The 15,973-nt window shown below is 42.3% G+C and overlaps 1 protein-coding gene across 2 annotated transcripts in view; it reads left to right on the forward strand.

The window, feature by feature from the left end:
• LOC126177149 (UDP-glucosyltransferase 2-like) overlaps positions 1-12,648 on the forward strand; it is an 84,056-nt gene extending 71,408 nt beyond the window's left edge. For both annotated transcript variants that reach the window (XM_049924426.1, XM_049924425.1), the window contains exons 5-7: positions 2,066-2,288; positions 5,641-5,860; positions 12,166-12,648. In XM_049924426.1, the coding sequence (XP_049780383.1) occupies positions 2,066-2,288; positions 5,641-5,860; positions 12,166-12,442 (720 nt within the window). In that variant the 3' untranslated portion in view covers positions 12,443-12,648. The remainder of the gene's footprint in view (positions 1-2,065; positions 2,289-5,640; positions 5,861-12,165) is intronic.
• Positions 12,649-15,973: the final 3,325 nt, after the last annotated feature.

A 15,973-nucleotide genomic window follows, 5' to 3' on the forward strand; every position in this document is an offset into this window, starting at 1 on the left:
AAGCAGTTTCTTCACTTTGCTCGGTGCTCTCAGACAGCACTCCTGGAATTGTTTACACCGGGAAGAATTTTCAGTAACAGCTACTGCGTGACAGTTCCGAGTGAGTACTTTCTCTAAGTGTCTGAGGCTGTTGCGAAACCATATGTCGGAAGCGTTTACACACAGCAGGAGGAGAGAGCCGGTTAGAACTGAGTGGTCAATCTCCGCGAGATTTTTCAGTCGCAGTTCCGTGCGTGAATGAAGAGGCTGCGATGGAAGAGCGTCGGGCTGCAGCCGCACTCTCAGTGCTTTTATTGTCAAACAAACGTAGACGACAAGTTTCGTGTTGGATAATAGAATGAATTAGGCGATGGGGTGAATTTGGAACAGTGCAATAACCTCACAGTAGAGCTTGCAGTTGGTCATGAAGAACTACATATCACTAATTGTCACGGGCAGCCACAACTCATCTGAGATGTATGAGAGTAGAAGAAGCCTAAGGAGTCCATGAAGGGCACCTTAGTGCCATGAAAGAACGACCGTGCTCGGCTACCGCTACAAACAACATATTGGAGGAAGTTGCTATAGAACGGATCTGGTTTCAATGCAGAACAACGTAAGGGACTGCCAGCCGTACTTTGCCAATTTTCGCACGCCTTTAAATGCGGAGTGGAGAAAAGACAGATCGTACGGTCCATGATTAGACACTATATCGGAGCTGGGGTTTATCCACCGACAAGCCCAGCTCGTGGAGGATGTCGCCTGCCGAACGACAGACAATCAGAGAGGAAATGGAGAAGACGCTGCAACAACGCATCGTTGAACCTTCAGAGAGTTCTTTTGTGATCCTTGTGTACAAGAAGGAAGGCACATCATGGCATTTCCTTATCGACTGACGATGATTGTACCAAAATAATTTAGTAAGAGGTGTATCCTTTGTCCTCGTCACTGATTATGGCGTCTATGAGTTCAAAGTGATGCCATTTCGTCTAATACTTCAGTCACCTTCGAACAGATGATAGAGAATCCGCTTACATCTTACGTGGACGACACGTCTTTCCTGTTGGATGACGTTACCACTTTTTGCAGACGTTTGAAAAACATCTAAGGCACCCGACAACCGTTTTGAAGTATTTTCAGACTTAATCCCAAAAAGTGCTTCTTGGCCACCCAAAAACAAAATTCTGAGTCACCTAGTTAACGGGGATGGAGTGCGTCCCGATCCAGAGAAAATTAAAGCAGCCACAGATTTTCCGATTCCTCGGCACATTCGTGATGTGAAAAGTTTTCTCGATATGTGCTTATGCTACGAACAATTCGTAAAGGAATTCTGTACAAAGGCACATTCATATGCAACAACTTTTCTGCATGGAGACGCTAAATGTTCCTGGAACGAATTCAAGAAAGATCTTTCCACTTTCTCAAAGAGACGCTAACATCTTCTTCAGTCCTAACACTGTACTAGGTGCAAAGTGAATGCAAAGACGTAACTTTACGATGATGCAAGAAGTTGTGGGATAGCTGCAGTTCTAGTACAAATTCAGGAGGGTTATATTTACAGAGTATTCCCCAAGTACAAGATGTCGCACGCCACGGGACGACGCAGCGGCCAGGCTGGAAGACATCCCTTAGGCCTTCTTCTGATGCTCTGTAATCTTTCAGTTCACTGACCTAACCGTTTGTGATTGCTGTCATGTTGGTGACCACAACAGTATTCTTGTTGATGAACACAGGCAAGATACAGAAGCAAGTACGTCTAAGACTCTCAAGTACTTTGCCTTCGTATTTTGACCGTTTAACACGCTGGGGTCCGGCATATTGACTAAATGGTGCACAGCTAACATCATGTGCCCCGTACACGGTCTGAACACATCGTGATCCCATGGCATGTTTCGATATTGTGCTGTCCATTGTGGCAGGAGGGTTACCTTCAACAGAAGAACTAACTCTGATTCCTTTGTTGATCGGCATACCGCCACACTCTGTTTACAATTACGAAAGGAGTAATTAATCTACTTGTTTGATGAATACCTTTTGCTTCGTCTCAGAGGATGAAATGCGAATATTTTTCGTGTTTCACCAACAGGATGTACAGAACTGGTTAGACGGAGCGACAGAGGGTGCTATCTACTTCAGCTTGGGCACCAACGTACTGAGTAGCAAAATGCCACCAGAAAAGCGACGGGCTTTTCTCGATGCCTTCTCGCAGCTCCCGCAGAGGGTGCTCTGGAAGTGGGAAGAGGAAGATTCGTCAGACCTGCCACCTAACGTCCTGTTGTCCAAGTGGTTTCCACAACAGTCAGTACTAGGTATGTCTTACATTTGTATCAATAGAGTACTACTTGCATTACTGTTATGACTGTCATTTTATATGTTTTCCATCATTCATTAGTTGCTTCTATATGCATAGAGATGTATTCCGTCTTTGCAACTAAATGGGAGATTGTTTTTTTTCTGCTATACGAGTTTCACTTCTTTTAATTGCGAAGCATCTTGAGTGGTCTGTAATACGTTTGTTGTATGTATATAATAAGTGTGATATATAACATGTGTTACTACATCACATTTCACTACATTTTTTCTTGTTTTTTTAGGAAAGAAACAAATTTCGTGAGATAAAACTACCACTTGGTGTTTGTTACGATTTCTGGTGTTATTAACCCATGTGTGTCCTCCTGGAATTGTATTTAATTGATCTATTTACTTCAGATGACTGATTTTCGGCGTTTTTTCGAACACATTTATTTGAAAATTGTATTTCCACTTTTCACTGTGTGTTTATTGTGTGTATTTAGAGTGGGTAGTGCAGCCAACTGTAGCTTTGTGTTTCTCATTCGTCTTTTGCGTTGATGTGTCTATGTCTGTATGTAATTTATATTTGTATATGTATGTGTATGAGAGTATTATTTTCTCTCTCTCTCTGTCTCTCTCTGTCTGTCTGTCTGTATCTCTCCCTCAGTACCAGGTATGTCTTACGTTTGTATCAATGACTTCTCTCTCTCTCTCTCTCTCTCTCTCTCTCTCTCTCTCTCCCTCTGTGTGTGTGTGTGTGTGTGTGTGTGTGTGTGCGTGTGTGTGTGTGTGTGTGTGTGTGCGTGTGGGTGGGTGGGTAGGTGGATGGGTGTTTGCGTGTGTGAGTGTGGGTATGTAGGTGAATGATGGAGGGAGAGAGAGGTTTCTTACATCTGTATTTTTTTAATTCTTTTAGTGACTAACATGATCAGAGGGTTGCATGCGGATTTAGGACTACCTGGTAAATGAGTTGGGATCTGGGATCTCTAACTGTGCCACCGAGTGAGGTGGCGCAGTGGTTAGACACTGGACTCGCATTCGGGAGGACGACGGTTCAATCCCACGTCCGGCCATCCTGATTTAGGTTTTCCGTGATTTCCCTAAATCACTCCAGGCAAATGCCGGGATGGTTCCTTTGAAAGGGCACGGCCGACATCCTTCCCTAAACCGAAGAGACCGACGACCTCGCTGTCTCGCCTCCTTCTCCAAACAACCCAACCCTCTAACTGTGCCACTAATATCACGGAGCAATGTTATGTGGAGCCACTCAAGGCAGAGATTTACATCACCTTCTCGTATTTTCTCTAGTTTTGAAAACATCCATATACGATTAGACGTAGCTAACTCATTTCTTCGCCACTAAAGCTATCCACAAGTATTCCTAACGTCTGTACCATATATTTGATAAGTACTGACTCAATGGTGTTTTGATGTCTTTTCGTCTTTCCTAGAATCCAGTACTCGCTCCTTAGCGTTTATCAGTTTCCATTCAAACCCTTATACTTCAGTGCCAGCATTTTTTTTCTTTCTTTCTTTTCCAAGCAAAAAAGGCTTGTAGGACGTTGGATGAAGATTCTGCACAGCTCCACTGGGGAACACAAAACTTTTTGAATGTTGTGACTCCGAACATACGAGTAAGAAGAAGAAAGAAAGATTATCGTTTAACGCTCCATCATTGACAAAATCGGCATTCTCGAATCTCGACATCATCTAAATTTTTTCCATAGTTAGTACACTATATATCATTCCACTACTGAAAATCCCATCTCACCGGATAATGCTGTAAGCACGCAGTCCTACGCAGTTAACACGTCATACTAGGCGTTTTAATGCTTGAAAAGTCTTACGATAGCTCTTGAAGGCGTTAAATCTACAGAAAACTCCTGTAATAAGGCTTCCGACGACGACTTCCCTACTTTATACGTCCTAACTGTCATGGCTCTATTTCAGATGCAGCATTGTGGTGATCCCTTACGATCAGTTTTACAAGAGAATAGCGTCTCACACGGGAGTGTAAAGTCGTCCTGTTTGCCGACACTGCTAACAGTATAACGTCCAAGCTGAGAATGTCAGTCCATTGCTCCTTATTTGTTAACGATTTTGCCATATTTTAAAAGTTCAAGATACTGAATTGCTAGGTGAAGCTTCCAAATAGACCAGCACAGAGTTCTGCTGTGGCCCTCAAACGCTGACCTCACATTCCAGACACAGGAGCGTTTAGTGTTGTTGGGAAGATTGGTTGAAAGCAACGTAAAACACGTTGCAAGTGGTGAAGCAAACGACCCATCCTTGGCGCAACTTTCTCCATCCACTGAGGTGGAATGAAGGCCTATTAAAAGCTCTCCGTATTGGACATACTCCCCTGACGCACGTGTTCCTCCTCCATCGCAGTGTGGTGTTGGTGACGTAACGCTAACAGTTCGCCAGTAATTGCTCATTGCTACTTTTTTTCTCACTGGAGGGCAGTCCTGGAGTCATCTACGGACTTCCCCTGTATTTTAGGTTACTGTTGGACGAGAGTGGCGAAGATTTCTACACTGTGTGCTGTTTCAGAACTTGGATTGTAAGTAGTATCAAAGGCACCAGCTCTTACTTTTTTTTACATCAGGTAGCTCCCAGCTAGAACTTCAATTTGTTTTATTTTATTATTATGTTTTTACATAGAAATTTGTTTTGTATAATGGCTATAACCGCTTTTACACAAATTCGGATGAAAGGTTTCACCAACCTCAAAACTATTTCCTCTACACAAGAATTTTTATGCGCGCAAATACCTTGCCATTTAGTGTCCCAAACCCAAACAACGGCAACGATGCTGAGAGTCCTTACCTCATCTTTTTGTTAGCTTTTTCGCTTCTGTACCATCAATCAATACTTGATCCATCATCGTGAAAACATCTTCTACATCTATTAATTCTGCAATAAACATGGTCCCTGAACTTTCTTCTCTATCCCCAGGTACTGTGTGCTTATATGTCCGCCTGGCTGAGTGATTACGTGCTTGCCTACTGTGCAGTGGTCTGGTTTCGATTCCCGGCCGGCTTTGCAGATTTTCTCCGCCAATGGACTGGGTGTTGTGTTGTCCTCATCACCCATAAATCGCCCAATGTGGCGTCACCTGAAATTAGGCTTGCAACACGTGCTTATGTGGAGATTTATTATAAAATTCTTTCATCTCATGTAATGGTTATCATATGTCTTGAGTGATCAATCCCTAGCAGATTTCGACGATGAAAAATTGAAAATGTTTAAAGTTTGATTCCAAGAATATCGTCTTTAAATATAGTACCTCCTGGAACAGTTTCACAAATAAAACAAATATTATTGCTTTTATAAGCCATTAGTAACACATTTTTATGAAATCTACAGCACATCCGAACGTGAAAGTCTTCATCACGCAAGGAGGCCTCCAGAGTTTCAATGAAGCCACTTACTATGGTGTTCCTTTAATTGGAATTCCATTCATGGGAGACCAGCACTACAATGTCGAAAAATTCGTAGCTGCTGAGATTGGCTACAGGTTGCAGTTCCGGCACGTCACGAAGGATACTGTTTTAAAAGCTATACGAACAGTTCTTGAGAATCCCAGGTAAGCAATTTTGCTATTAGCAATTTTCCGTGTTTCAGGTACTGAAACATAACGGAACACATTACGGAAAATATATTTCCGAAAGGACTTAACAACTGTGAAGATTCGTATAGAGTTATTCACATTACTTACAGATCTTTCAAAATATTTCAAATTTTTTTAACTTATAGCTGAGCAAGTTGAATGTGACTTCCATTGGTTATTTTGCATCGGAAGTCGATTTCTTGTCAAACTCGCTGCAAGATGTCATACGTAATCTGTCTAACTGTAGCGTAGATTCTTGCTCTGGTCCCTGCTAGGTTAGCCGGTAAGGATGGTACAAATGTTTTGATAAATCCCAACAAGAAAAAGTCAATATGTGTCAAGTCCTGTGATGGTGGGGATCATGTCATCGGTAAACCTTCAGTATTCCATTTACCTGGAAAGCGAGTATTGAGGAAACACCGGACATAAGTGATGTAGTGCGATGGTGCACCATCTATCATAAAGTGCACATAGCGTTCTTAGACAGCCTTGTCAACGAACGCTTTGAAAGTTTTGCAACATATCTAAGTACTTTATTCCGTTGAATGTTTCCTCTTGGGAAAAGGAAGGGTTGTAAACTTTGCTCTTCCTTAGTGCACAAAAGACTTTAACTTTTACGCTATCACGAGGGTTTTCGAGGATTTCCGCTGCCCCAAATCGGACAGTTGTGCTTATTAGCTCAACCACTCAAAGTAAAAGTCGACTCATCAGTAAATATAACGTTTACACTGGAATCTTGGTCTTTCCAATCGATGTGATATTGTCCCACAACAGTCCTTGCGAGTTGTCCTGCCTGTGTGTTCAGTTCTTGTATCATTGTTAATTAGCACGGTGTGAGATGCAAATACCTTCTTACACAATGCTCAACTGTCATATGTGGGATGCTCAGCTCGTGAGAAACACGTCAGGTCCATTTAGTAAGACTGTTATCAAAGCTTTGCCTCACTCTATGACGACGAGAGATACACGTGGTCGACATTAGCATTTTATATGTCTTATTAAGCTCCCAATATCAGCAAAAACCTTATGCTACTTATAAACGGTAGACCTACTGAGAGAATCTTTACCGTACTTGGTACAAAAATACGTTGTACAATAGACATTGACTTCGACTCTTCGAACCTAAATACGCAGCGAGAATGCCTAAAGACTAGCGAAGGCAGCCATCTTGGTTACAACTGTGTCTAGCGCTTGCAGTGGTATGATTCGTACTAGTGTACTACGTGAGTCTGAACTCGAGCTAGTGTCAAAAAATGGTTCAAATTGCTCTGAGCACTATGGGACTTAACTTCCCAGGTCATCAGTCCCCTAGAACTTAGAACTACTTAAACCTAACTAACCTAAGGACATCACACACATCCATGGCCGAGGCAGTATTCGGACCTGCGAGCGTAGCGGTCGCACGGTTCCAGACTGAAGCGCCTAGAACCGCTCGACCACTCCGCCCGGCGAGCTAGTGTCCCACAATAGTACTCCAAGACTAGATATGTAAATCATACGAACAAATTTGTACAAATTTTATAAGCTGTAAAGTATTAGAAACATCTTGTACTAATAATACAAATAATAGAAATCACAGTTTATTGCTTTAATCATAGTCGCAGGTAAAGGTAATTTCTCAATTTCTAATAATAATAATAATACTAATAAACTAATGTTAGGACACATAGCACTGATATAACGATGCACAGAATAAGCTTCACGAACTGCATCCCCAAAATTATGTGATTTTCTCCTCTTACCCCACATGAGTCTCTAATAAGGACAAAGTAACTGGATCAGTAAATGTTACCCACCTGCCCATTTACGTTTAGCGTCAAGGTCAGTCAAAGTGTAGTGAAGTTGCGATGGCTATACTACTAGGAAGTATTTCCCAATAACTTTTAGGTCTCTCGTCAAGATGACCTCAGTGACCCCTGTATCTTCATAAGGTATTCCCATGTCCGAATCGTCAGCATATCCAAACTTCCGTGATATGGTTTCGGACGTATGAGCTACGTAAATACTGAACTCCAATATTACAACTAGTTTGTTGTCCCTATTTAGACTGTACTGTGTTTTTATGTTTTTTATGTTGCATCATATATAACACAGCAGTATCTATTATGCAGTTTTCGGTAAGTTTCACTAATTGCAGCATCAACAACTCCGATTTACCATCCTTGCTCTGTGTTCGGGTTTTCCCCAAATTTTAAGGTTCGCGCTCTTGTTTTTGCTCCGTTGTTTATCACAAAACAGAACTTCACACATTGTTTCTGCTCTCATGCATTCATCCTATATTCTGTGTAACTACATATAAACAGTTTCCTTTTATTTGTTTTTCTAATTTATTTAGAGCTTAGTAAACGGTTGTTTCCGGATTCTACATTTATTTCAAACAAGATACTCCTTCTGGACGTCATTTATTTACTTTTTCTGTAGTCATTTTACCATAGCATCAGTTTCACCTCTTGCAATATACTTCGCTCGTTCACTGGTTACGTGGCTGTACCATTATTCGAAGTTAGGCAAAGCTAGAGGGACCACTTCTACTGTACTGTTACAGCGTTCGGAGTCAAATACACTCCTGGAAATTGAAATAAGAACACCGTGAATTCATTGTCCCAGGAAGGGGAAACTTTATTGACACATTCCTGGGGTCAGATACATCACATGATCACACTGACAGAACCACAGGCACATAGACACAGGCAACAGAGCATGTACAATGTCGGCACTAGTACAGTGTATATCCACCTTTCGCAGCAATGCAGGCTGCTATTTTCCCATGGAGACGATCGTAGAGATGCTGGATGTAGTCCTGTGGAACGGCTTGCCATGCCATTTCTACCTGGCGCCTCAGTTGGACCAGCGTTCGTCCTGGACGTGCAGACCGCGTGAGACGACGCTTCAACCAGTCCCAACATGCTCAATGGGGGACAGATCCGGAGATCTTGCTGGCCAGGGTAGTTGACTTACACCTTCTAGAGCACGTTGGGTGGCACGGGATACATGCAGACGTGCATTGTCCTGTTGGAACAGCAAGTTCCCTTGCCGGTCTAGGAATGGTAGAACGATGGGTTCGATGACGGTTTGGATGTACCGTGCACTATTCAGTGTCCCCTCGACGATCACCAGTGGTGTACGGCCAGTGTAGGAGATCGCTCCCCACACCATGATGCCGGGTGTTGGCCCTGTGTGCCTCGGTCGTATGCAGTCCTGATTGTGGCGCTCACCTGCACGGCGCCAAACACGCATACGACCATCATTGGCACCAAGGCAGAAGCGACTCTCATCGCTGAAGACGACACGTCTCCATTCGTCCCTCCATTCACGCCTGTCGCGACACCACTGGAGGCGGGCTGCACGATGTTGGGGCGTGAGCGGAAGACGGCCTAACGGTGTGCGGGACCGTAGCCCAGCTTCATGGAGACGATTGCGAATGGTCCTCGCCGATACCCCAGGAGCAACAGTGTCCCTAATTGGCTGGGAAGTGGCGGTGCGGTCCCCTACGGCACTGCGTAGGATCCTACGGTCTTGGCGTGCATCCGTGCGTCGCTGCGGTCCGGTCCCAGGTCGACGGGCACGTGCACCTTCCGCCGACCACTGGCGACAACATCGATGTACTGTGGAGACCTCACGCCCCACGTGTTGAGCAATTCGGCGGTACGTCCACCCGGCCTCCCTCATGCCCACTATACGCCCTCGCTCAAAGTCCGTCAACTGCACATACGGTTCACGTCCACGCTGTCGCGGCATGCTACCAGTGTTAAAGACTGCGATGGAGCTCCGTATGCCACGGCAAACTGGCTGGCACTGACGGAGGCGGTGCACAAATGCTGCGCAGCTAGCGCCATTCGACGGCCAACACCGCGGTTCCTGGTGTGTCCGCTGTGCCGTGCGTGTGATCATTGCTTGTACAGCCCTCTCGCAGTGTCCGGAGCAAGTATGGTGGGTCTGACACACCGGTGTCAATGTGTTCTTTTTTCCATTTCCAGGAGTGTAGCTATCGTATGAAGTCAGAGAGGCGTTGCTTCGGCCGTAACAGGTCGGTATAGCCGGTATGCAAGTGTTAACACAGACGCTCAGAGAACTAAATCGGAATCTTTGGAAGAATGACAGCTCGATTCCTGCGTAACCGTGTTGGGTGAATTTAGAGTGCCTTTTGAGGAAGGCTTTACGGGCATTCTGTGTCACTGTGTTATGTCTGGCGTACTGATAAGCAGAATAAAATAAGAGAGCTTCAAATGGCTCTGCGCACTATGGGACTTAACATCTGAGGTCATCAGTCCGCTAGAACACAGAACTACTTAAACCTAACTTACCTAAGGACATCACACACATCCATGCCCGAGGCAGGATTCGAACCTGCGACCGTAGCGGTCGCGCGGTCCGGACTGAAGCGCCTAGAACCGCTCGACCACGTCGGTCGGCAAAATAAGAGAGATTAGAGCGCATTCAGAGAGACATAGATAGTCGCTTTTCTTTAGTACAGTATGTGAATACAACAGCATCGAAGATAGCTAATATTGGTACAATGGTCCCCCGCCACACACTGTACTGCTGCTAGCGGAACATGTCTGTAGATGTAGAATATATTATGGTCTCCTGAAAACTGATTCTTCAATTGTTATTCGAGGTGCCATTGCATACAGTTCTAAGAACATAACCCACAGCTATAAACTCTTCTCAGAAATTCCACATTTCAAGTCATCATTTTCAGCCGCTACCTAACGGAATATGCCCTATGTGACTTTTGGTAGCTTTAATTCTGCAGCATTGTGCAGTAAATTGGAAGCTTGCCGGAAGTCTAGGAAAAGGGGAATCTGGTGGTAGAGTCTGTAGAGACCATACCTCTATAATTAAGTTTAGTCTCACTTCGAGTGACTTAATTCTGTTCTTCATCTTTAGTTCAGGGGCTATTTCTTATCCCTAGTCGACGTTAGGAACTTCAAAGCAAGTACGGATAAATGCCTTACGCCTCTTATTACAATGGGCTTGTAATCTAGCGCTAAATCGTTTATCGACGTTCTCTTAATTCTCTGCATACTTTCGATCTGCGTTAATGTACTTCTGATCATAATTATTAATAATAATAATTTTTGGGCTTTCTTTATTTTGGGAAACGTGTGGTATGAACAAACATTAAAAAATATTGTTGTGTTTTCCTTTCTTTGTGAAAATAAGAGAGCAATATTCATGAAATCAACTAATTTATGTATGAGTAGTGTTCCTGTCAATGCTGGAACATTCTGGGAGATACCTTATTTTCAAAATACTCTCTTTGGGACAACTAAATCAGCCGGAATTTCGTTTTTGAAGCGCGCATTTCGTTATCTTTTTTACTAGCCATCTCCATACTTTCTTTCAGAAAACTAGACAAATATCTCTTGCATTATTCCTGATGTGTAAATTATAGAATGCTGGTAACTCAACTCGTTCATTCGAAAAACCGTGCTGTGCTAAGCCTCGTGTTCAATCACATCGACTTTATCACGTAGTCATAGGTGTCACGGTCGCATCGACAATGTGACAAGTGCGAACTTCTGTCGTTAGTGCACACAGGGGTAATGCAACGTGCCCACTTTGTGGTGCGAAATGTAGTACTGATTGCAGGCATACCAGTATTGCAAGTTCTGTGAAATAAGAAAAGCATGCAATCTGTCTACACTTAAAATTGGTAACTGCATATCTATGAAACCATTCATAGAAAAACAAGTTGTTGCGCAGGTAGCTGTAAAGCGCAGTCAGTGTTTTAAGTCAATGGATTGCTCCACTTTACAACTAGAAGTTTTCCAGCTCTCGGGTTAAAACGAACTCAAATGCCAGAAATGTAACTGTTATAGTATATGTTATAGTACAACTAATCCTTAAACTCAAATAAGCTTAATTTTCTTTTAGTGCTCATCAGTTCACTGAATGATGCGCATTTCAAACCACTTCCTTTACTTGTTGCTTGTCCATATGAAGATGCCTCAGTGCCTCTCATAAGCCCCTTCTATCAGTTTGAGTTTAAAACTTGTACCATTTGTGTTCTTACCTCAGGTGAATACCAGTAATGTAGTCCATCTACTGTACGGGGAAATAAATTAGAAGTATGTCTGGATGGGTAAAAATTCAATCATGTTCAAATTTTTTGTCAGCTTATTAGCACTTATTTCTGAAATATATTCAAAAGGCCTTGTTCTGATTACAAATAAAATGAAATGCCTATATTTCACAATAAGTCATTCGTATTCTTGGCATTGTATTGTGTGCTCTTACTCTGAAGATGTGCTAATGATATGGTATGATGTCAACAGGTATCGGGAAAACATGAAGAAGTTGTCAGCAGTGTATCGCGAGCACCAGGCACAGTCGATGCCACAAGCCATCTGGTGGATAGAATATGTACTACGTCACAAGGGAGCTCCACATTTGCGAAGCGGAGCCATTGATCTTAGCTGGTACCAGCTGCTGCTGCTAGATGTCATCGCCTTCGTGCTGGTCGTAGCTGCAATCACAACACTTGCGCTGTACTCACTGGCGAGATATCTTACATCGCTGATACTTCACGCCAAAAAACACAAGACTGAATGATGAACTTTTTATTAGCTTTGAAGGATTTAACATACTAGTGCCAGTGATAGGCATAAGTGTTTTTCAATGGCTAGATTAAAAACGATGTGTGATATCACTGTCATCATACGGTGTGTTATAACATACAACAGTCTTCGTCGAAATCTTATGTGGAGAGATGTGGAGTTGGGGACGAGGCTACTCTACAGCTTATTGTAGATCTTGGCTTCTGTCCCAAAACATTTCATTCAAGATTGAAACATTCGTTTTATGTCTGTTATGTGAGCTTTGGAAATAAATTATATTTATTTTTTAATTAGCACTGTCTTATATGTGACCAACAACCAGTCTAATCACACAGTTTATAACTGGCTAAAGCTTTGAAAATTTTCCAGACTAAGAAATCCAGAAAACATTATTTCGCGTTTAAAGTGACTTGGCCTGATTGTTTGTTTTAACACATTAAACATAAAGGAGGGAAATGTGAATTCATTTATTAGCCTGTGGCAGAAACTTGCCGAATTATCTGACCATTTGCATAGTTTGCTACAAGTGATGGACTATTGGCAATTATTCAAGTATCGCTGACTACTGCATTGACTTTCTAGGTCTGTGAGGGGATGTTCTGGGAATTTCTAAACACGTGGCATGGACTGATATTATCTAAAATATGTGAGGTTTACAAGCGGCATACGTAATTAAACACCTTTGCTGACACTTGATACATTCATTTTTGTAGTGACATGAAAATATTCATTTTTGTAGTGGTATGAAACTTGAGGTTGTTAGCAGGTGATCAGGCGCAACAAAAGTCCCTTGTCCTCAGTAGATAAGTAGGCATTGTGTTCAATGAAAAGATTATTGGAAATCTATGTCCATTTCAGCAGTATAAGTAAATTCGGTCTCGGTTTCTAAAGTCAAGACCCAGTGGCCTTGGTTTCTAAAGTAATGACTCAGTGTGAGCTGGATTAAGATCATAATATTCTAGAGGGCCAGACAAATCTGTTAAAATTGGAACAAAACATTTTGTTTTCAGCTTTGATTAACTTTATGATGTGACACAATGCACTAGCAGATTTGGGCACTGTTGTGCATAAAGTATAAGGTCAGGAGAGAGAGCCAATATTGTATCACACCGAGTGTGGGACTCGTGGTGTGGTGGAATTTTGAGACAGTAATTTGATCAGGAATGAATTCTCAGTAGTGACAATATTCCTGTGAATAATGTATGTACATGGACCACTACCTATTGGCTTTTATGAACAATTATTGAGTGCAACAGGACCACTTTCTAGTCCAGTTGGCGCCAAGTAATTCATGCTTAAGGGACATGCCAACAGTGCAATATACTTCTACAGTATCCAAATTTCCAACACGTTTTCCCGCAGCAATGATGTGATTCACATTCCAGAACATAATCATGCCAAGCTCAACAGCAGTCGTTCATTGCTGTGAATGTATCAGACATGTAATCGAACTCAGTGAAATCTTGTTTAACGTCTCTTGTAATTTTATTAGATCATGTGTTTAATAATGTGTAATTTGTATTTAGTTGTTACTAATTCTCAGAATCTTACATACGTCTCATGGTCATAATTCATAAATCGGTTAAAAATAATGTTTCTCAATCATATATATATATATACGATTGACAGGAATGGGTATTTCTTTAAATACAGTAGAAGAAGAATGGGTAGCTTTGAGGAATGAAATACTGAAGGCAGCAGAGGATCAAATAGGTAAAAAGACGAGGGCTAGTAGAAATCCTTGGGTAACAGAAGAGATACAGAATTTAATTGATGAAAGGAGAAAATACAAAAATGCAGCAAGTGAAGCAGGCAAAAAGGAATACAAATGTCTCAAAAATGAGATCGACAGGAAGTGCAAAATGGCTAAGCAGGGATGGCTACAGGACAAATGTAAGGATGTAGAGGCTTATCTCATGAGGGGTAAGATAGATACTGCCTACAGGAAAATTAAAGAGACCTTTGGAGAAAAGAGAACCACTTACAGGAATATCAAGAGCTCAGATGGAAACCCAGTTCTAAGCAAAGAAGGGAAAGCAGAAAGGTGGAAGGAGTATATAGAGGGTCTATAGAGGAGCGATGTTCTTGAGGACAATATTATGGAAGTGCAAGAGGAGGTAGATGAAGATGAAATGGGAGATATGATACTGCGTGAAGAGTTTGACAGAGTACTGAAAGACCTAAGTCGAAACAAGGCCCCAGGAGTAGATAACATTCCATTAGAACTACTGACAGCCTTGGGAGAGCCAGTCCTGACAAAAATCTACCATATGGTGAGCAAGATGTATGAGACAGGCGAAATTCCCTCAGACTTCAAGAAGAATATAATAATTCCAATCCCAAAGAAAGCATGTGTTGACAGATGTGAAAATTTCCGAACTATCAGTTTAATAAGTCACACCTGCAAAATACTAATGCGAATTCTTTACAGACAAATGGAAAAACTGGTAGAAGCCGACCTCGGGGAAGATCAGTTTGGATTCCGTAGAAATGTAGGAACACGTGAGCCAATACTGACCCTACGACTTATCTTAGAAGAAAGATAAGGAAAGGAAAACCTACGTTTCTAGTATTTGTAGACTTAGAGAAAGCTTTTGACAATGTTGACTGGAATACTGTCTTTCAAATTCTGAAGGTGGCAGGGGTAAAATACAGGGAGCGAAAGGCTATTTACAATTTGTACAGAAACCAGATGGCAGTTATAAGAGCCGAGGGACATGAAAGGGAAGCAGTGGTTGGGAAGGGAGTGAGACAGGGTTGTAGCCTCTCCCCGATGCTATTCAATCTGTATATAGAGCAAGCAGTAAAGGAACCAAAAGAAAAATTTGGAGTAGGTATTAAAATCCATGGAGAAGAAATAAAAACTTTGAGGTTCGCCGACGACATTGTAATTCGGTCAGAGACAGCAAAGGACTTGGAAGAGCTGTTGAATGGAATGGAAAGTGTCTTGAAAGGAGGATATAAGATGAACATCAACAAAAGCAAAACAAGGATAATAGAATGTAGTCGAATTAAGTCGGGTGATGCTGAGGGAATTAGATTAGGAAATGAGACACTTAAAGTAGTAAAGGAGTTTTGCTATTTGGGGAGCAAAAGAACTGATGATGGTCGAAGTAGAGAGGATATAAAATGTAGACTGGCAATGGGAAGGAATGCGTTTCTGAAGAAGAGAAATTTGTTAACATCGAGCATAGATTTAAGTGTCAGGAAGTCGTTTCTGAAAGTATTTGTATGGAGTGTAGCCATGTATGGAAGTGAAACATGGACAATAAATGGTTTGGACAAGAAGAGAATAGAAGCTTTCGAAATGTGGTGCTACAGAAGAATGTTGAAGATTAGGTGGGTAGATCACGTAACTAATGAGGAGGTATTGAATAGGATTGGGGAGAAGAGGAGTTTGTGGCACAACTTGACTAGAAGAAGGGATCGGTTGGTAGGACATGTCCTGCACGTCCTTGCACCTCGTATCGAGACCAACACCAACTGTCCCAAGCGCCAGACACCCGTGAGATCACAACAGGGGCAA

The sequence above is a fragment of the Schistocerca cancellata genome, chromosome 3 (assembly GCF_023864275.1).
Source record: "Schistocerca cancellata isolate TAMUIC-IGC-003103 chromosome 3, iqSchCanc2.1, whole genome shotgun sequence".
Lineage (NCBI taxonomy): Eukaryota > Metazoa > Arthropoda > Insecta > Orthoptera > Acrididae > Schistocerca > Schistocerca cancellata.